The sequence below is a fragment of the Lepidochelys kempii genome, chromosome 3, assembly GCF_965140285.1.
Source record: "Lepidochelys kempii isolate rLepKem1 chromosome 3, rLepKem1.hap1, whole genome shotgun sequence".
NCBI classification, from domain to species: Eukaryota; Metazoa; Chordata; order Testudines; family Cheloniidae; genus Lepidochelys; species Lepidochelys kempii.
The window spans coordinates 60,999,762-61,022,992 of NC_136382.1; the positions used below are offsets into that span (position 1 = coordinate 60,999,762).

Here is a 23,231-nt window from a genome sequence, read left to right on the forward strand (position 1 = left end):
CCTTCCCCAAATCCCCACCCCTGCCCTCCCTCTTCTCCACCTCCTCCCCTGAGCACGTGGCTCCCCGCTCCTTCCTGGAAAGCGCTAAGTGCCTGGAGGTAGGTAGAGGAGCGGGGCTGCAGCGCGCTGGGGGGAGGAGGAATGTGGGGGGGAGGGGAGCTTGGTGGCCCACAGGAAATAACTCTGGGAGGGTGTGGGGCGGGCGGCACAGGGCACTTGGCGGGCCGCAGGAAATAACCCCACGGGCCATGTGTCTGAGACCCCTGCATTAATGTATCCTATGTCTCAACCAATTTTAAGAGGTAATTGTACCTTACATATATTGCTGTTCTCAATTCTCAAGTAGGCATGCAAAAGCAGAATGTTTCATTCCCGTGTGTGAGCTGCAGTACTCTTATAAAACTGTAACAAAACTCTTGTCAATTTGATTTACATGTGTTAAATCACATGTGCGTCATAGTACAGTAGTGACACAATTCTTCTGTTTAATGGACAGTAGAGTGAGCTACATGCAGCAGTGCAGGGCTTGATTCAATCTTTTGATCTGTGTTGAAAAACTACCTGTTTTGTCAGACAGAACTCAAGTTTGGGGGTAGTAATGGAAGAGGGATGCTGTATACCCAAAATGTTAAGGCTGTTGTATGCTTCTGTACTTTTCTTCCTTCTTTAAACTGGCAGCAGTGGCGAGAATTTTGTTGTTGCCTTATGCAATTTCATCTGTCTGCAGTGTGGCTTATTTCCTGGGGAAAAAAAAATAAACCTGAAGAAGTTGTCTTTTTAAATTTTGCTTCCCAGGGACCATTGGCCTGAACGTTTGAGATTGCCTTTTACATGGTCACCAAAACTAGCTTCTGCTGTTCTTAATATAAAATACATAGAGGGTGAGATTTTCAAAAAGACTACATGACTTAGGACCACAAGTCCCGTTGAAAGCAATAGCATCTACTTCCTGTGACTGAAGCTAGATATGTAGCCACTCTGCAACAATGAGGAAAACAAGATTTGAAACTTGTGATATCGTCTACAGTATAGGGTCATTATAGGCAGCACTGGTAGCTAACATTTTCTGTTAGAAGGTTGTCTTTTCAGTTGCTTATAATTTTACCCAACTCTTAACTATTTGGGCTGAAATTTTCCGTGCTGGGTGTCTGTCTCAGGCTTATTTTTATTTATTGATTGATTTTAAAGTATCAAATAAATAATTGAGCAGTTTCTGAGAACAAGGCTAGGGAAAAATACTTTGCTTGTGTTTTTAAAAAAATTGTTCACTGCCATTTCACTGAGATGCTCTACCACCTCAGTTTTTTGGAGCAGGAACTTAATGTTTTGTAAGGGGGTTACCCCGTGGTATCAGGGATGTGCATTTTACCATCTCTGTGAAAATCCGCCCCATTTTGGTTGGGTTATAAGCATCTAAATATAAATTCTCATATTTATTTAGTTGTTTATTTTATTTGGCATATGCAACCTGGTCAAGCCAAGCCATAGCGTTCTTATCAACAATGTTCAAGGCATGAAGACCTCTAGGAAGTTGAGTCATTTTGCAGTCCTCAACAATGTGTGTCATGGTTTGTGGCTGCCCACATTGACATAGTGGCCTTGTCATAAATATAAAGGGAAGGGTAAACCCCTTTGAAAACCCTCCTGGCCAGGGGAAAGCTCCTCTCACCTGTAAAGGGTTAAGAAGCTAAAGGTAACCTCGCTGGCACCTGACCAAAATGACCAATGAGGAGACAAGATACTTTCAAAAGCTGGGAGGAGGGAGAGAAACAAAGGGTCTGTGTCTGTCTATATGCTGGTCTTTGTCGGGGATAGACCAGGAATGGAGCCTTAGAACTTTTAGTAAGTAATCTAGCTAGGTATGTGTTAGATTATGATTTCTTTAAATGGCTGAGAAAAGAATTGTGCTGAATAGAATAACTATTTCTGTCTGTGTATCTTTTTTGTAACTTAAGGTTTTGCCTAGAGGGGTTCTCTATGTTTTTGAATCTAATTACCCTGTAAGATATCTACCATCCTGATTTTACAGGGGGGATTTCTTTATTTCTATTTACTTCTATTTTTATTAAAAGTCTTCTTGTAAGAAACTGAATGCTTTTTCATTGTTCTCAGATCCAAGGGTTTGGGTCTGTGGTCACCTATGCAAATTGGTGAGGCTTTTTATCCAACATTTCCCAGGAAAGGGGGGGTGCAAGTGTTGGGAGGATTGTTCATTGTTCTTAAGATCCAAGGGTCTGGGTCTGTAGTCACCTAGGCAAATTGGTGAGGCTTTTTACCAAACCTTGTCCAGGAAGTGGGGTGCAAGGTTTTGGGAAGTATTTTGGGGGGAAGGACGCGTCCAAACAGCTCTTCCCCAGTAACCAGTATTAGTTTGGTGGTGGTAGCGGCCAGTCCAAGGACAACGGGTGGAATATTTTGTACCTTGGGGAAGTTTTGACCTAAGCTGGTAAAGATAAGCTTAGGAGGTTTTTCATGCAGGTCCCCACATCTGTACCCTAGAGTTCAGAGTGGGGGAGGAACCTTGACAGGCCTCTTGTATACTCAGTGGAGACTTGTTGGAGTTTGCAACTAAATTCTCCAAAGATTCCATCTGCAGTGAGCATGCTCCATCTCTACACATCTCCTAGCCGTTGCCTGGACTGCACATTGAGCTATCTCCACAGAGCAAGTGAGCTATCTGGACTGCAAGGGATGAGCAGTACTTTCCCTAAAATTTCTTCTCATGAATGTTGGGAGCTGATTGTCTCTCCTGTGCCTTCAGTGCCTCCCTGCTTGTGCCCAGGCAGTGTGGAGGAGAAAGAGGAAGCATCCATGTTGAGATAGCAGTGGGAGGCAGACTTGTTGAAAGTCTCTGTTAAGGATAGAAGCAGTGAAAAAATGAGGGTATTGTAGGGTTCTACAATAGACCACCTAACCAGGAAGGGGAGGTGGATGACACCTTTTTAAAACAACTTAACAAAATCTTCCAAAACAGAGGACTTGATGGTGATGGGGGACTTCAACTACCTGGACATCTGTTGGGAAAATAATACAGCCTGACACAGATTATCCAACAAGTTCTTGGAATGCATTAGTGACAACTTTTTATTACAGAAAACGGAGAAAGTGACTAGCAAAAAGGCTATTCTGGATTTGATGTGGACAAACAGGGAGGAACTTGAGTGAAAGTGAACATGAAATGATAGAGTTCATGATTCTCAGGAATGATAGGAGGAAAACAGCAGAATAGAGACAATGGACTTCAAGAAGGCAGACTTTAGCAAAGTCAGGTAATTGGTAGGTAAGATCCAATGGGAAGCAAGTCTAAGGGAAAAAAGAGCTCAGGAGAGTTTGCAGTTTTTTAAAAGAGACAATAAAGGCACAAAAGCAAACTATCCCAATGCATAGGAAAGATAGGAAATATGGTAAAAGGCCAACCTGGCTTAACCAAGAAATTTTCAATGACCTGAAACTCGAAAAAGAGTCATACAAGAAGTGGAAACTAGGTCAAATTACAAAGGATGAACATAAAAAAACTCAACAAGCATGAAATTAGACGGGCCAAGGCACAAAATGAGATTAAATTAGGTAGAAATATAAAGGGTAACAAGAAAACATTTTACAAATACGTGGGAAGCAAGAGGAAGTCCAGGGACTGGGTAGGCCCATTACTGAATGAGGAGGGAAAAACAATATTAGAAAACACAGCAATGGCCAAACTGTTAAATGCATTTTGTGTTTTAGTTTTCAGCAAAAAAGTTAGCAATGACTGGGTGACTAACATAGAGAACATCAGTTTAATGGGGTAGGATCTGAGTCTAAAATAGGATAAGTTAAGAATTACTTAGACAGGTTAGATGTCTTCAGGTTGGCAGGGCCTGATGAAAGAAAATATCTGAAGAGATCTCTGAGTCATTAGTTATTATCTTTGAGAACTTGTGGAGGACTTCAGTAAGGCTTTTGTTACTGTATCACATGACCTTCTCATAAACAAAATGTAAGAATAATAACCCCTTGAACTGGAACAACAACCCTTTGATGGGAAAAGAGATTTTAATTCATTTTAGGGACAAAACAAAATCCTTTATCCTTAGCCAGAATTTTATAAAGATCCTAAGCTTGCTCTCTTCCCTTCAAAGAACTTTTTCTGACTTAGCAGTATATTGTAAAGATGCAGAAATAAGAGAAGATTGTTCCCCACTATACTTTCTTTCATTTTGAGGGGTCTCTCCTTTAATAGTCAGGGGGTTATAAATTTCCACATACTCAAGAAATTAACTTGTCCCACAAGGTTAGAATCTGAATTATACTCCTGGGAGAAATCAGAAGAGGAAGACACTTCACCATGAGTGTAGAAAAAAGTTGTTTATTTGGCTGATTTTTCTCTCTCCATCCAAGTATAATCCCCCTGGAGGGGAAAAGGATAAAGAGTTTGGTAGGATGGAACATATGGATGAGAAATAAATATCTAATTTAAGTACCTGATTGTCCAGTTCAGTAAGAACCCCTCAGGTGGTGATCTCAGGAGGAGAGAAATTAGTATGAGCAATAAGATGAGGAACAATTTGAGGGATTTGCAGGCCAGAGCGAGCTTCTGCTCAGGATAAAGCCTAAGTATTTCCTTCATTGACCTTACCTTAGAAGACTTAGACGTGTAGGAAAGGAGTTTTCCTTCTGCTAGTATCTATTCATATCCTCCCATAGCGAAAGATGCCCTCCCTAAGCAGTCCACGTGTTCAAAGCCTATTTGGAGATATATGATGGAGTCTGACCATGTGAAATCAAGTTACTCTTAGATAGGTTCCAGAAAGGGAAGCGCTGCTTCTTGCTGGAGCTGTACACATGAAAGGGCGGCCATGGGAATCTGCTTCTGCTGCAAGCTGGTCTGGCACATTTGGGAAGGAGGCAGATTCATTTTTCACTGCTGAAGGGAGTGAATGGCATTGGCAGACAGGGCTCTGCTGCTGTTGCCAAGCTCACATTGTCCACTGCTAAGGTCTGTTGGACTGTGGCTGCTGATTGTGGCAGAAGAAGGATGAAGAGGAGGTTACCAGTTGCCAGCCTGGCTTCAGGGTTTCCAAAGGGTATCTATGATGTCCTTGTGTATTGAAGTAGCTTGGAAGGCTGACCTTCAGCAATAAGAACTGGATGGTTTTGTTGCAGAGGGATGTTGAGTAACTGTGTATAAAGATAAGGCTTGAGAGGGTCCTGATCGGTAATGGGTCTTGTACCATTTTATACTAAGCTTTTTGTTTCTGGTGTTTGGAAATAGAATGAGTCATTTGAGTCTCAGGAAGTTGAGGAAGAAAAAACATGGTTTTCTGTGCAGGAATCCTGGGAAAAGAGCCCTTCCTGGCCCAAATTCAGAAACAGTGGTCACTTGCTTCCATTTTGTGGGTCAGTGTAGTCTTGTGGGGTGTCGTGAGCACTTGCACATGACTAATGCATCAGTAGAGTTGTTAGAGAGCTCATGAGACAGAAAGTACAACTGACCATCAAGAAAACAGTGAAACTTGACTCTAAATAAAGTACTGTCAAACACACAAAGGAAACCAACTGAAATAATAGAGATGATTTTGTGTTGCTGATTGTTTAAAGTTTAGCAGTCTGAGGTGTTGTTTGAAACAGAAGAGTAAGGATGTGTGTGTTTTGTGTCTGAAATTCTAACCGGAAACTAAAGAGACAATGAATAGAGGAAGGAGAGGAAGTTCCTAGGTTGAGGAAGCTCTACATAAGAGATGTTCACAGAGTAGCTTTAGGGATAATGCTGCTGTTGACATAGATGGAGCTGTTAGTGATGCCCTAGAATTAAGATTGCCTAACACTTTCCATTGTTAGCCCTGTTTTCAGTTCTTTATAGCTTTGCCAAACGTTAACCATTCAGTGTGAAACTTTCTATGCTGGCTTTCTGTCTCAAGATGGGTTTTTTTAAAGTTTTTCAGGAAAATTGGTTTGCCTATTTTCAGCAATGAGGTTAAGGAAAATAGGTAGTTTTGTTTACATTAATTTTTTTTCTAATAGTTTCTTTGCCTACACCTACAGAGTTTGGAGCAGGGATTTTATATATGGCCAAGACAATTGTCCGGGTATCAGAGGGATGCTTTTTGTTCTCATCATGAAAATACACCCTGATTTGACCAAGTTGTGAACATTTGAAAATCACCCCTGGGATATGCTGAGAATTAGCAATTGCAACTACCTAGCTGTTAGATGGCATTTTTCTGTATGTACAAAGGCAGAGAAAGATTTGAAGGAGGATAAGTTGGTGCCTTTATGGATTTTTACAAGAAGTTTGTTGTCGTATGTAAGTGGCAGTATGGAGGAAAGCATGAATGTGCTGATGGGAAAAGCTATTGAGGGAGTTTGGGGCTGCTATCATTGATGGCGTGAAATCAGAGATTGGCACTTCCATGCTCTAATGTTCTTTGTTAAATGTTAGAAGAAAATAATATTATTTGATATGTCTTTTTTTACTGTTGTCACAGTAAACGTAGGTAGACATTTTCCAGACAGAACTATAAATTTGGTTTTTAAGTTGATAGTGTCCCTTTAAAAGGTTTTGAAGAAATCATCAGGATTAAACTACTTATGGGCCAGAAAAGAGGAGGGGAAGCAGAATTCTTCTTAATGCTGAATTTCAGTTCAGTGATCATACACTAAGATGGTTATTTTGTCAAAATAACTGTATGGGTTTTTAAATTGCAGGTTCACTAATGTACTTAAATGAAGCTACACTCCTTCACAATATCAAAGTGCGGTACGGTAAAGACAGAATTTATGTAAGTATTCCATAGTGTATTAGCTTGTACAATATGCCAAATAAATGTAATTGTACTGTTTATTATGTAATATTTGTTTTATAGCAGAAAGGGGTTTAAATGCCCAAGCATAATTGGTAGCATTTATGAATGTTAGGATTTTTTATAAGGAAAGTCTGGTGTGTCACCTGATTCAGATGGGTAAAGGTAGTCAGTTAATCAGGTAATTTGGACTTTCTGTATGTTGTTTAGTTCATTATTTTATTACATGGTAGCAAATTGCATTCCTTTAGGTATATTACTTTGCCAGTAGGTCTGCTGTTACCAAAGATGGCTCTTTTTTCTTCATTATTTTTGAACGAAGCAAACAGGTGCCTCCTTTGACACTTTCTAGCTCAGATGACCATCTTAATCTTTTATATTGCTATCAAATTGCCTAATTATACTTAATGAATTCTGACTAAATTACATTTAGTCCTTGCCATCTGCCCTGGCAATGACAGCTGTGAAATAGAAGAGATGCAAGAAGTTTAGAGGGGGGGAAAATCCAGTTACTGACATGTAGTTATATAAAATTATTTGTCGTCACCTTTTTTTAAAAAAAGAAATCAGCATTGAGATGGTAGAGCTAGGCAACATTTGCATTAAAAATCAGTTGTACTCAAATGTATTTATTTAGACCTAAGCTTTCCTATCCAAAATTGTGTTCACCCATTTTCAGTTGTTGTTGCTGAACATTATACAGCTATGAATTATTTACAGAATCAAGAATACCAGTCATCAGCTTTAGAAACCATGCTGGCAGTGTCAATTATTTGACTGCAGTTAAAAACAAAACACAAAACAAAAACCAAACCCAAAATACGCAAAACAGATATCTAAAGCAGAAAAGACGAAAGTGAAAGTGTTTCAGCTTAGGAATCTAGCTTCACTGTTTTAAATAAATGCTACCTATGTGTTTCCCAGAATCTATTTTGTATAAAATTTGGTTCAATTTTTGTCATAACTAGTTTTCCCTGGTAACTTCAAATATAATTGGAGTAAACAAGATTTATTTGTATGTTGTTTTCAGAATCAGTGGTGTGTAATTTATCTAGCTACCTAGAGGAGTGTTAATATTAGTACTGATGACTCTTGAACATCTTTACTCATACAATTTTCTTCAAAGAAATAGTGAGAACAGAAGTAGCTGAAATAAGCTTTCTGTGAACAGGTGTAGTCCTCTCCCCATTTCAACACAGAACATGCACCCTGGGTTAGTGGCCCATATCCAACCCCCTTCTTGGGGTTTTCCAGTATTCTCAGCTGAAGAACAGCAAATGAAAACAGTTAGCCTGAATCACTTCATCATCTGGCTTTTTTAGGGTCTTTTTTGTACAAGAGTATCTCTTGTCTCATCCTCAGGCATCTAACTATTCATTTATGTAATCTGGTCATCATCACTAGTATCTGAGCACCTCACACACATTCAAGAATTTATCCACATAACTCCTCTGTGAGGCAGGGAATCTTCATTCTTCCCCACTCTACCCCTGGAATTGTGACTATCTAGTCTGGCTGTAACTGTGCATCAGAAGAATAGCACTATATTGCTATGCGGGATAGTATGATCTGCTACCTTTGCTGTTTAAGTATTTAAACTTTTTAAAAAAGTGAATATAAAGTTGTCTCACACCAAATTGTTTTCTAGCTTGATAGACTATCTATATTATGTATTTAGTTGTTGCATAATGTTTTTCTGTGTATCTATGGAATTTTATTCCAGTAGAATATGGATTTATGTTGATGTTCAATACATCCAAGACCAATGAGATACATTGATATACAGTGGCTGTGTAGATTCACAGCAGCCTTCATGTGCTCATTGACAAGTTATACACATCTTTATGCGTTAGAACTTGTTTTACAGGTGGGTAGAATGTTGTTTAGGACACAATTATACTGGGTATGAGGTTTTTTTTAGAAAGTGCTTTGGGAATTTTTGCTTTCTTCTGAGATGTCTTTTAAAGACTGTTAATGCAGCCGATGAAGTGAGCTGTAGCTCACGAAAGCTTATGCTCAAATAAATTGGTTAGTCTCTAAGGTGCCACAAGTACTCCTTTTCTTTTTGTGAATACAGACTAACACGGCTGCTACTCTGAAACCTTAAGAAATACAGCAACTCCAAGAGTGCATTACCTATTTGTACCTGTTGTATGGTGTCAGCATTAGTTGTATATAATCCCAAATTATGAGACTTTTCTGGCAATATTTGATTGTGTCCCCAGTCTAATTTCATTGCTCCAAACTCTGAGATAGGTTTCTGTTGTCTTTAATAGCAATTCGGAGTTGCTTTTAACAAGTTAGTTGAATACTTGCTAGTGGTTTACTATGCATTTTTTTTTCTTCACAGACCTATGTAGCCAACATTCTTATTGCAGTGAACCCATATTTTGACATTCCTAAACTTTATTCTTTGGAGACTATTAAGAAGTACCAGGGTAAATCCCTTGGGACATTACCACCACATGTCTACGCAATAGGTATGTCCACCATTTATGCCTTTCTCCTGTAAAATATACTTTTTCCCCACTTCATCTTGCAATCACATGTTAAATAACACACACACACACACAATATATATATATAATATAATATAAAAGCATCTATTTTTAAACCATGTTTAAATAAGATAAATCTGTACTAAAATGAAAAATCTTCTCACCTTTGATATACTGCTTCTGTATTTAATAATAATAATAATAATAATCTATTTACCTCCCAACAAAAATGCTTAGACTGTTGATTATATCTAGTTTAATATACAATGCAATCAAAGCGATGTCCTCTGTTGTGATGTGATCCACATTCTGAAAATTTTGGTCCTTGCCAGTAAGTAGTATTGAAGCTCATTTCCTGTCTACTTCAGCATGTTGCTGGTGTGGATTGTTCCTCCTTATACATTTTCCCTCTTCGGCATTAAAATATCTTTAAATGATTTAAACAAAGAAAACAGTTACTGTGAATATTAAGTTCTTTATATGTTTAGTATGAAAGTAATATAGTGTATAGAAGCTTGTTCAAAAAGACAACAGGTATGAGTCATAATTGAATCAATTTGATGTGCTGCTAACTTTCTCTCACAGAGTATGAAAACTATACACTTCTTTTGTTTTGATCAAACAGTATTTAAATAATTTTCATTAAAGTTCCTTTTCAGGATCTCTTGCACAACCACAAAGTGTGGGGGGTTTGAAACAATATGAAAATGAGTAAGTGTGTCTGGATATAATTTGTCACAATGTCATGTGAAGGTGAAAATTTCTTAATAAAACACCTTCATAGCTATAAAATCAACCCTCCACTATTCCGTAAATAAATTAACTCCAGAGTTCAGTTCAGTTGGTATTAGCCCTGCATTTGTTCCCTGTGGAACAATAACTGTGTGGGTCTATGCCTCTGTGACTCTGCTGCATGGATGGGCCAGACTGAGAGTGCCACTCTCAGGGCAGACTGCAAGAAATAGGGCAAACACTCCCCCAGACTGGTGGTTTATTCTATAATTAGATTCACCAGGGCAGTAACAAAAGAGCTTCTGTAATACCACATTGGTTACCAAGGAGCCTTTAGGGATTCCAGCTCTTGGCTCCCATCTAGACAACCAAGTCTAATATAGTGAAAGGTTATTGAAAACCTGCTTCACCATATGTAAGGTTCACCAGTTCCAAAGGAACCGACAATTATCCCCAGGTCCATATGAATCTCAGATTTTACTCAGATATCACGCTGTCAGCCAATCCTTAATAACTAAATCTAACATTTATTAATGAAAGAAAGAAGAGAGTTATAAATGATTAAAAGATCAATGTACATACAAGTGACTTCCAGTGTTCGTAGTTGAAAATCACAGCAGTGATGGAATAAACTGCTGGCTTGTAAAAGTCTTCTGGAATCATCCCAACAGATCAGAATCCAAAGGCCGCTTAGATGTAAAGTCTGTTAGTCTTTCCAACCATTTTCCAGGTCATTCCAAATCATTATTTGGAAGATCTCCGTCTTACGACTTATACTTTCCCTATTCAAAGTTTAAGCAGATTAGAGATGGCAGGATCAGGCCCGAGGTTTCTCTTTTATAGCTCTTCTAGCAGGTTGACAAGCTTCTGCACAGAAATTGTCACAGCAGGGCCTTCCCAGGGGAGGAAGAATAGCAATGCAGATCGCTTGTGGACCATTGCTTTGAAGTTAATCTTCTATTGCCTGTGCATACACAGGTAAACTAGTTACACTCATTCACATAAGACAATTAGCTGATTCTACATTATAACATAGTTAAGTTGGAGACAATGTAGACAATATTATTAGTTTCCTGCAGATTCTTACATCTGGACAAGGTCACATACATAATTAAGGCAATTAACACATGTATAATCTACAAGCTAATTTGGTTACATTGTTAAACATCTAACAGGATATAGGTAAACACAGACAAATACACTTAGTATCTACCCTTGATTTCTATTACTAAAAGTGAAGGAGTTGCTAGTCTAGTACATCTCTTTGAAATTCACATACAAGTTAATTATCTGCGTACAAATGCCTCTTGTTAAGTTGTTAAGGGTCATACATAGGTTGTCTGGTCTGCTGTCACAACCTCTTTGAAGATACAAGGCTTCATTCTTTGAGGGTGGGCCACTGTAATGTAACATAAGCAGAAATGGACATTCATAGGATGTAATGCTGAAATTTAGATGTGTAGAGTTTTGATTTTTATTCTCCAAGGGATTAAATTAGGTGTCATGTATATCATAATTTACTTCTGGTTTAGCAGTTGATGGTAGGAGGGTAACATAACAACTTTGTGTCCTTTCATGTAATTTTTGTTGTAGCCGATAAAGCATTCCGTGACATGAAGGTACTCAAGATGAGTCAGTCCATCATAGTTTCAGGAGAATCAGGAGCTGGCAAGACAGAAAATACAAAATTTGTTCTGAGGTTTGTAACCAGAAAATTATTCAGTGGGAATCTTTTGTATTGATACATTAGTTTATCATGTTCAGAGATCAATTGTAAAGTCACTTGTAATGTTGTTAATATATGTTTTAGGCATGATCCAGCAGGACAGCTGAATGCTCCCAACCCTCAGTTGATTTCAGAAATTCACTGTTAAGGTTAAACTTAAAAGAAATGCAAACATGATAAGTAAGACTATGATTTTGGTCACTGTGTTCATAGTAATCATGAGTTTCAGTAATGAGCTCACACTGCAGCGGTGGCTCCTGTCCTGCGGGACACGGCCTGGCCAGCTCTTCACGCTGGGTATTGCAACCTGGCACACGTGCTTGCAGTGCCACTTGGGTTTGGTTTGTCCACCCTCCCTAGGTGGAGATGTGGGAGCTGATGGGCTAAACCTCAGTGGTGCGGTGACCAGATTGCAGTAGGAACTGTTGCTTTTCAACCTTCCTCCCGTGTTCTGGGCCTCACCTTTCAACATCCCCACTATATAATCCACTGTTTTATTCCCCTTCCTCCCCCAATGGTACACTTTTTTTTGGTGTCAGACTTCCTTTTAAAAAAAATTAAAAAATTATTTTATAGCCAAATACCCTACCAACAACAACTGCAGTTATGTATTAAATTATATTTTGGGGTGAAACCTTAAGTTTACTACTTAAACATGTAAACTGCGTTATTTGGTGACCCTTCTGTGGGACTTTTTTCCCCATGCACTTCTGCCATGAAATTTACTAAAAATATTCAATCCAAAACTGTAGCTTTTGTGATAAAATATGAAAATGACAGAGCTCCCAAACAACCTTCGCTCTACTCCATGGTGACATAATGTAATAACCATATGATTATGTTTTGGGCCCAGATGAGCTAAAACTGAGTTTTAGAGATACTAGATTTTTTTTTCCCTACTGTTTTCCTTAATGGTGTCACACTGGGGCAGAATTATGGTTTGTGTCCTAACTGTGCATTTCTGTACCTTACCATGCTTGTATTTCTTTTAAGGTTAACCTCAACTGTGAATTTCCTGGGTTTCTAACTCTTGGTCTAGAGTAAAAGTAGTTATCTTAAAAATTATACTGATATGTATGCTCAACTTCAACCACAGCATAACCTGCGGTTTTATTGGGAATTTCTTTTTTGTTCATATGTGAACACTCAACGAGAAACACTGAGGACACTGTTATGATATTGTTGCTGATTTGAAGATGCATAGTATCAACCTTAAATCATTTTTTATTTTATCTTAACAGTTATGACTATATTCACTGTTATGCCCTGGCTGCTTTATGCCATGCTAGAACAGCACAGCTAGAGAATACTGCTCAATAAAACCTCCTTTATCAGATCATTTGCTTTGCCAGAGTACTGTAATGCAGAGTGTACGTCTCGCTTTCCATCTGCCTTTCTTCCACATTCCCTTGTATGCACCCCTAATTTCCCCCTCCCTCCTGCATCTCACATTTCATTGCATCCAGATGCCCCAGTTTTCCTTCCCTTCTGAACTCCAGAAAAGATGGCCCAAAATCACAAAGATGGCCCAAAATCACCTGCTCCTCAGTGTTGTTCTCTGCCTTTTGACAGCTTACGAGGCCACCATCTAGCCTGAGGACCATTTGGCTTCACTCTTACCAGAAGCAATGGGATATGGAGGGCGTTTTGGAAGAGGGTATCTTAACTGAGGACTCCATGTGGCCTTGCTTCCATTGAGAACATTAGGAGATGGCAACTGTATTGAAAGAGTTGTTTGTAGAATTTTCTAAAACAGAATATTCTTTTAGTGAAAGAGCAAGCTTGTTATGAAGCAGAGCAAGAGGACATTACCATTACTCCTTTTAAAATATTCTTCAAATGTAGCCAATGATTACAAAATTTCAGTGGGTTTTAATTATGTGGAACGTTTGAAGGGTTTGCATTGTGACTTGTTATGATAAGTAACTGGTACAAATAAGTCTAATGGTGGAGGCAAAATTTCTCAAAGGATCCATTTAAAATTTTTTAATTTTAACCTCTAAACTAATTAATGGATTTACTTGTACACTTTCACCAAGTGTAAGCGGTTTGATTGCAGACTATTTTTCATGTAAAATTAGTCATTTTCAATTCCTTCTTTAAGGGTAAAATTGAACTCTGTTCTAATTATGGAGCTGCAATTTGCTCCTCTGGAATCCAAACAGAATTTTGTTTATAGGCTACTAGACTGTATATGTGTGAATAGCTTTAATTCTTGATGTATAGATAAAAAGTGACAGGTTTCAGAGTAACAGCCGTGTTAGTCTGTATTCGCAAAAAGAAAAAGAGTACTTGTGGCATCTTAGAGACTAACCAATTTATTTGATCATAAGCTTTCGTGAGCTATGCTCAAATAAATTGGTTGGTCTCTAAGATAAAAAGTGTTGTATAAAAGTTTAACAAATACCTACAGATGGCACGATAATATACTGGTCAAATTGATTTAAAAAAACCACTTCTATAAATATTGATATACGCATAGAGATATGAAAAGATTTGTAAAAATGAAGTCAGAAATACCAAAAACCACATTTAAAGCCAACAAAAATACGTATGTTCCTTTTACAAAAGAAGAGTGTTTTAACTTGTTTAAATGCATATGCACAGAGAACTTGTACAATAATCTTCCATTTAAAATGTTCAGATACGTTCCCCTCTGTGTAAATGGCCAACATATAATACAGATATTTAACAATTTCCTTAATTAGACTGAGGCAGCGTTACTTGGGAGTAAAAAAGAGATGGAAATTGTTTTTTTTTATTCTTCTTCTACAGGTATTTGACTGAATCCTATGGTACTGGTCAAGATATTGATGATAGAATAGTAGAAGGTATTGTATTTTATTAAAGCGAACAGAGGTCAAATTGTTCAAATTTAAAATGTTTAACAACAACAACAAAATCTAGAATTGAAATGTCATCAAACCAATTTGGGCATAAAAGGTCAATGGCCTGCTCCGATCCATCTAATTTGCAAAGATATTTGATTGGGATTTTCTTCTGTTTTATTTAGTGTAGATGTTGAGCACATAATAATAATTCTCTTTGAGACAGTCCTGAAAATGCATAAGCAAGTGCATGACATTAAACTTGTGGGGCCTTATTTGGTTTCATATGTGTAGGGGCAGTTAGATCATCATTGACAACAGTGGTTTTTAGTGGAATGGCGTGTTTTGTTTTGTTTTGCTCAAAATTGGGAGGAAACACAGAACCAATTTTCAAGAATAAGGTTTCTCCAATTAATCTTTCTGCCATGTTAATTTGTATATGTCATAAAGTAACTCATCCTGAATACTACTTCCATGTCATCTTTATTGGATTTAAATTTGTCATATTAATACGTTATAAGGCCAGAAGGGGAACCAATGTGATTGTCTAGTCTGCGTAATTAGGCCACAAGACTTCCCTGAATTAGAGTATATCTTTTAGAAAAATATCCGATTTTTGATTTACAAATTTCTAATGAAGAAGAATCTACCACAATCCTTATTAAGTTGTTCCAGTGGTTAATAATCCTCACTGTTAAAAATTTACACCTTATTTCTAGTCTAAATTTATCTAGCTTCAACTTCTAGCCATTATATCTTGTTCAGAGAAATAGAGCAGGCTTTCATTTTTTGTTTTTGTAGATATGGTACAATAAGCATGATATTGCTGAATTTCAGCTGGGTATATAAACATCCAAATCCACCTTATGTGCCGTAGGATCTCAGAAAGTGACTGACAGTTGGACATAATGCCTGAAGCTGCATTCCATAATGTTGATTGGTACCTGTAGGTATTCTTGGAAAAAGCTGTGAAATAATTGTAAACACCTTCTTAACAAGCATGCTCACAACAGCTGTATTGTTAGGAGAACCTGTAACTGATCTGAAAAACTTCTGGTCACCTTTTTATTCAATAATCCACATTTCTGTAAATATTACTTAAGCTATTTTTAACAGTTCTTCAATAAGTATTTATTATTAAGGTAGCAGCTTTGAAGCCCAGATTTTCAAATCTCATAAACTTGAAAGACTTTTGTTTATAACAACTGTTAAGAAAACCAAATTAAGAAGTTTAACCATCAGTTTGTAATTTTGAATAACAAAAAACAAAATTCCAAGGAAGGACTGACACTTTATCATCCTTAATTTATCTTACTATTGTGGATTTCCTATTGATAACCTTTTAATGTTAGTAGCATCAGATTTGTAGATAATTTCAATAGGCTTTAAATCTGGGGAACAGTTCTTACTGAATTTCTTTAGTTTTAATGGAGTTCAATTTTAAGGTGAAGGCATGTATCACAGTTCAGGGCAACTACACCTGTATTTCCTCTCAGCGGCCCAGCCAGGGCACCCAAGCTTCCAGCTCCCCAGCCATTGCCTTTTTGAGTGGAGAACCATATGTCACCCTTTCTGACTGGGGAATTTCCAGTCTCCACTGTTCCCTGCCTTCACTGTGTTATTCCCAGCAGATCCTGGCTGCCTGAGCACACCTGCTTGCTTTCTCTTCAGAGACTGATAAGACTGATTGTCAACAATTATAAGTTACCACACAGTTCTTTCTATGTAAGCCTATTTTACTCCTAAGATAAAAGTATTACAGAGAAAACATTAAAAACAATAAAAAAAACCCTGCCGGCATGCTAATAAGCTTACCAGGGTTAATCGCAACCCTAACATGGATTCTGGCAGGGATATTTCCAATTCCCACCCAAAGTGGTTCCTTGTAGTTATAAATTTGTCACAGTTTCAGCTTAGAACAAGCACATAATCTTCAGAGGCTTCAGTAGGACCAGTCCTTCCAAACCTGCCCTAAGGATTGGACCCTGCATGGATCAAGAAGAAGGCCCTGAGCCAGTTTAAAACCAGGCTACTTATCCAAAAATCCTCTCTTTATTGGTCCCTGGAGAATCCAGTTTGAACTTTATGCATGCCTCTCCGAGAGGGTGGCTTCTGCTGATAACAGAAAAAGTACGTTACCATCCCCCTCCTGCTAGAGAAGGTACATACAAAGCCACAATAATACATACACATTTACATTTTAAAACAATGTACCCCAAAGGTATCAACCTAATTCAATAAACCTTAATTCAGTAAACTTTATCTCAACTCCATAAGGTTTCTTCAGGATATTGTCAGTCTGTCACTGTAGGTTGTCAGCAGTTCCTTAAATATAGTTTTCTATGATTTCTGATAGACAAAATGTGGAAACAGTTTTGCTAAGCCTGCTACTGCTGCTTTTGCTAGCTAGCAAAATTATGTTTTTTAGAAGCACTGTGCTGCACAGCTGGATAAATTTTAAACTGTGCTTAAATGGTGCATGTTCAATATGTATGCACTGAATTATTGTGATGCATTCTGGATGGAGCTATTATTGAGGACTGGGAGCTACAGCTACTGCAGAATGTGGCCACCTGCTTGGTGGACTTCAGTGATAGGAGGCACCCTCCAAGTCTTCTCCAAAGTCAGCACTGTCTTTCATTGTGTATCTGTAGGCATTCCAGGTGTCAGTATGCACCATTCGAACAGCAGTTTTAAGTCCTTAAAATTAAATGTTGTTGGGATAGATGCTGGGTTTTCTTAGAGAACAGCTCTTGGTTCCCCCCTTATTAATGTAACTGTGCATAGTGTTCACCTCATAATGTACTTATTCATGCTTTTGCCTGAGGAATAGATGGGAAACTTAGTTGTATTTTGGGGCAATCCACCTGGAGCTCAAATTGTCCATCATATTTTATATTTTGTTTATGGTTGTTTACCCAGTTTTCTTTAGGAAAATACGAGCTGAATCATTTTCAAATATTTTATCATTCAGATTCAGGAATTGCACCTGGTGTAAAATATTTAAAGTTTGTATTACAAATTGCTTCCACAATAGATTCAGTACAATCTGAAAAAAAAGTGCTATTTTTCATGTTAATTTTATTTCTAAGGGGTAAGACGTATTCAACTTTCAAATGTCATCCTCAGTAGTTACTTCGAGTAATTAGTTATCGTAACTGTAAAGTGATGTGAAGTCTTGTTTTTGTTTTTTTTGCTAGTCTTCTTTGAATCAAATTTTGAAATCTTTTATTTTTAAACAGCCAATCCACTCTTAGAAGCCTTTGGAAATGCAAAGACTGTTCGCAACAACAATAGCAGTCGTTTTGGAAAATTTGTAGAAATCCACTTCAATGAAAAGGTATGAGTACTTTGTTTGTAGTTAGTATTCAGTGGTGGGTTTTGTTTGGTGGCATAGATTTTTGGTGGGTGGCACCCTCCTATCATGTGAATATGTAATCTCTGTTCATCCTGAGTCGTTATTGATGCATATACAGCAGCGCTTTTCAATGACCTATCCGTGGATTGGCACTGGTCCTTAAGATCTCCCTGACACAATTATGGAAGAAAGCAAGCCGGTCCCTGGTATCAAAAAGGTTGAGAAACTCTGATATAGAGGGTTGAGGATCCTCTCTGTCACCCCACTCTTCCTAGAAGTGCTATATTTTTCCCCAATTAAAATGTTAATCTCTTTACATTTTCAAGTGGCTGCAATTATGGCATTCAACCGTTGCCTGGGAACAGATATACCAGACCAGAAGTAGGATGAGTTGAAGCAACGGTTACCTTGCTTACCAGACTCAAGGGAAAAGTTGTATTCTGTAATTCTTGAAAAAGAGAACTGAAGCCACTCCTTACCATGTCAATACTGGCAAACTGTGGGACCAAACTGATGGAATGTTATTTTAATTTACAAAAATGATCCTTTTCTACATTTAAAAATGTACCGTTAACAGATTTTAACCAGGTTTTGGCGCACACTTCTTCTGATACGTGTGCAAAAGTAAATATTGCACATTATTTATAGGTGTGTGTATGCATTACATGTGTACATTTGGGGATTTGCACATCTAAATGGGGATAAATATTTTTGTGTGTCTGTATGAAAATTTGGACCCTAATGTCTATATCAGGTATTTTGGAGCTGACTGAAATCCTACTGTTGGACTGAGTTTTTTGTGCCAAAAATGCCTGTAACTATACAGTTTAACAAAAGTTTTATTTTAATTTTGTGTTTTAAAAATAGCTTTAAATATATATTAGTATCTAAGGAAATGTTTTCATCTATTGCCTGGTAGTGGCCATCCTTTGGTACTTACAGAGAACAGGCCATGTTGCAACACTCTTGATCAGACCAAGCAGATATATTTTTAGATGTCTGTATTTCTTGGATGATTAAAAACATAATTGTTTTTCTTCCTTCTAGAATTTGGTGGTTGGTGGATTTGTATCACATTATCTTCTGGAGAAATCCAGGATCTGTGTGCAAGGCAAAGAGGAGAGGAATTACCACATATTTTACAGGCTTTGTGCAGGTGCTCCTGAAGATATTAGGCAAAAGCTGTATTTAAGTTCTCCAGATAACTTTAGGGTGAGTTTGCTGCTGCTTTTGGTTTTTTTGGTTTTTTGGTTTTTTTTAAATCTTTTTATCTTGTTATTAACATACATGAACTCTTCAAACAAATGTCAACAAATCTTATTCAGCATCTCTATTTGTTACCTTTAAAAGACCAATATGTAGTGTTAATCTCTTACTATTGTGTATTTATTTATTCATTTATTATAAAATCTACTTGATACTAATATAAGGCTGTCTACCATTTTTCTGTTTAAAGGATTTCCCATACTTCATTTCTCCATGCCATAATCTTGGGGAATTTTTGTGCTTTTACAAAAATGAGCTATTACACATCTGGCTTGTAGTATTGATTTTATCAGTGATCCTTCCTTAGGACTGTAACCTAATGGAATCAACTATGGGTTCTATGGGTAACCTAACTTCAGTTGTCTTGACAATTTATACTTATTTTCCTCCAAAATGCTGTTATCTCAGGGAATTGCATTATATATGCAGACAGGTCCAGGAAATCGCATCCTTTCTCTCCCCCTGTATCCCCATTTCTTTGGTTTTGTCTCCCCTTCCTGTGTATTCTCATCCCCACCTAGTTCCCACCAGCTCCACCCACTCATCTTCCCTTCTCCATCCTGATCTCCTTCCACCAACATAAATCTAGGTCCCACATCCATGGCATCTTCCTAAATTCTGTTGATATTTACCCCAACCCTGCCGCTCCTTTCACCCGCACAGTCTCCGCCTCCCATATCCATTCCTGCCACCATCTTAATCCCTCTCATGCCACCTAACCTCCTGCCAATAATCCCCTTCTTTCTCCCATCCTTCCTCCCTTCTCTTTCTGTCTCTGGATTGCCCACTCCCATTTCTAAAAATATTTCAGCTATCCATGACCTCTTTATATCTCACTCCTTCCAGTTCTTGGCTCTCAAAGAGATCGGGATCCATTCATGTGACACTCCTCTACAGCTGATGCATCTGCCAGAGATTTCTTCTCCAATACTTCTGCTCTGGACCAGACTGTGGTGGGGTGTTGGGCTTCTCCCCCGCTCCTGGTGCTTCCAGTCACACTGCATCTGACTCTCCTTCCACTCCATGATCCTGTCATCTACTGTCAGCATTCCTCTCTGATTTCAACTCCTGGCTCTCTTTTTTCCCCTCTCCTTATCTCCCACACTCATCGTCTGTGACCTCAGTTTCCATGTTGCTGACGCATCCAACTCTTCAACTGCACACTTCCTCACCCTCACTTCTTCAGTTGATCCGCAGCCCTGGTTCAACTCTCCCACTCAGCCAAAGGGCTGTTCACTTGACTTAATCTTCACCAAGCACTGCTTTCTTTCTAATCTCTCTGTTGCTGAGTTTCCCTCTCTGATCATCCTCATGATCTCCCCCTACCCCATAACCTGTCAGTTGGCCTTTCCATGATCTCCAGTAAATCAGTGTTGATGACTTCTCTTCTGCTCTCAGCCCTGTCCTCTTTTCTCTTTTTTCCCTCACTGTGGTTGTTGATTCTTTGTATACTTCACTCCCCCCCTCCCTGGACTCTTTAGGCCATCTCTCCCTCATTGTAAGGTCTGCCCTGCTCTCTCCCAACATCTGCTTTCTCTGCTCCTCCTTGCATGCGGCAGTGTGTCATTGGAGGAATCCTGTAATCAGGCTGATTTCCTCTACTACAAATATGATTTTTCCTCCTTCAATTCTGCCATTTTCCTAGGTAGATATCTCTACTACTCCAGCTTGAGCCCCATTCCTGCAGTCCCAGATGCCTTTTCATTGTCTTTGACTCATTGCTCCAACCCTCCCTTCTTGTTGCCTCCATCCTCCTCTCTGCACAGGACCTTGCCAATTTCTTCCCTGAGTCAAATGGCAAAATATAACACACAAAATCCCATCCCCTTGGCTTGCCTTCATTTCCCCTCTTACAATGCTTTTATTAGCCTCCTTGTGACAGAGGCTTCTTTACTGCCCTCTTCCTCTAACCTCTCCACTTGACCAAGTGACCCCATCCCATCCCATCCCTGATCTCTCTCTGACCTACTCTCATCCATTTCCTTACTCTTCTCCTTAACCTCTCTCTCTCCTCCAGCTTTTCCCCTCAAAATACAAGCATGCTCTAGTCTCCCCCGGCTTAAATAAATCCCCCAAAGCCACCATCTTGACTCTACTTGCCTCTCGGACTACTGCCTCGTCACCCTTATTGAATGTACTGTCTGCAATTGTCAAAAAGGAGTTTCTTTCCTCTGATCCTATTCTAGACCATCTCCAGTCTGTTTTCCTCCCCTTGTACTCCATTGAAACTGCTCTCACCAAAGGCTCAAGCTCAGAACCAGCATTCCATCCTTATCTTCGATCTGTCAGCTGCCTTCAACACCACTGACCATCTTCTTCTTTTGGAAATTTTGTGCTCCCTTGATTTCTGTGACTCTGTCCTCTCCTGGTTCTCCTCCTACCTCTTGAAATGCTCCTTCAGCATGTCCTTTAGAGGATCCTCCTCATCCCCTCTCCAACTTTCAATGGGACTTCCATAGGACTCTGTCCTTGGACCCTTTCTCTTCTCCTCCTACAGCTTATCTCTGGATGATCTCATCTGTAAACATAAATTCGTATATCACCTTTGTGTTGAGGTCTAACGGATGTACTTCTCTACCCCAGGCCTCTCTCCTTCTATCCAAACTTAAATATTGGCCTGTTTGTCTGACGTCTCCTCATGGATGTATAGCCCTCAATTTAAGTTAAACATAACTGAAATATATTTGTTCCACATGACCTCCTTTCTCACCTGTTGTGAAAAACACCCTCATCCTGCTTGTTTGTCAGGCCCATAGCTTGGACCTTTCTCTCTCCTCACATCCAGGCTAAGTTTAAATCTTCCCAATTTTTTCTGCATAACATCTCTAAGATGCCTTTCTTATGCACCCACAAAGCTAAAACGCTCCTCCAGTCTTTCATTATCTTGTCTTGTCTCCTGGGACATCGTCGTCTTTTATTTTGACACATGCAATCTGCTGAGATCCATTCAGAATGCTGCTGCAAAGATCATTGTCCTAGCCCATCAGTTTGACCATGTCCCCCCTTCACTGGCTCCCCCTTCTCTATTGCATCAAACATAAGCTGCTTTTTTTCCATTTTCAGGGCCTTTTGTAGAATATCCCTACCTACCTATTGCCTCCCATATGTCTATTCTCATCTCCAGTCAGCCCATGCTGCTGGCATCCCATACTCATTTGTTTCATTTTCAAGTTTCATGCTCTGCTATGCTGTCCTTCATGCTTGGGAGGAAGTCCCCCTAAATGTCTGCAAAGCTACCTTATTATTCTCCTTCAGAGTCTCCTTAAAACTCAGCCATGATGTCTCATGCTGACCCATATTGTCTCCTTGTTTCCTTGTATTCTCTTATTGTCCTGCCTGTATTTATCTGCTTTCTCTTGTCTTATACTTAGATGGTAAGATCTCTGGTGCAGGAGCTGTCTTTTTTTGTTGTGTTTGTACAGTGCCATGACTAGGGCTTCTGAGTGCTATGGTAATATAGATGATAATACAGACCTTATTCCCCCATATCTAAAGTTGACTCCTTTCTATATAATTTTTTTCGCTTAAATGGAGTGAGATACTGTTCGTGAAATATTTTATAATAATTTTCCATAGTGGTTACACAGGTAGAAAATGTTTTGGATCTCCTCCAGACATTTCCCCATTGTTCCAAAATAATATGTTCTTAGCTACTTCTCCGTTTTTTCCATCACTACCTGCTAGATCTATCAATAACTTATGCCATGTGGAAATTGGGCCCTGTTGAGTTGGACTTGCCAGTAGTGGGTGTAATTTCCACCCCTGCAAATTTTGGTTTATTCCAATCCAGCACATCATTTTTTGGAATAATGGGAGGAAAATAAATTCATGTAGGTGATGGAGGTTAGGAGAAATATTTTCTTTTAAGTACTTTGTTTAGTCTATACAAATTCATATGTATCTTGTAGCTGTTTAGTTGTAGATTACTCAAGCCCTATATTTAATGCTTCAGATTTAGTATTAGTAGCCTGATTTATCACTGAACTCATGAATTTCTTTCAGAAAGTAATAGATTATGCAGGACTGGTAAGCATTAATAGCACA

General features: G+C 38.6%; 1 protein-coding gene across 4 annotated transcripts in view; it reads left to right on the forward strand.

The window, feature by feature from the left end:
* MYO6 (myosin VI) overlaps nt 1-23,231 on the forward strand; it is a 179,646-nt gene that overhangs the window by 56,439 nt on the left and 99,976 nt on the right. For all 4 annotated transcript variants that reach the window (XM_073336485.1, XM_073336482.2, XM_073336483.2 and 1 more), the window contains exons 4-9: nt 6,685-6,758; nt 9,130-9,259; nt 11,603-11,708; nt 14,511-14,566; nt 17,806-17,903; nt 18,969-19,133. In XM_073336485.1, the coding sequence (XP_073192586.1) occupies nt 6,685-6,758; nt 9,130-9,259; nt 11,603-11,708; nt 14,511-14,566; nt 17,806-17,903; nt 18,969-19,133 (629 nt within the window). The remainder of the gene's footprint in view (nt 1-6,684; nt 6,759-9,129; nt 9,260-11,602; nt 11,709-14,510; nt 14,567-17,805; nt 17,904-18,968; nt 19,134-23,231) is intronic.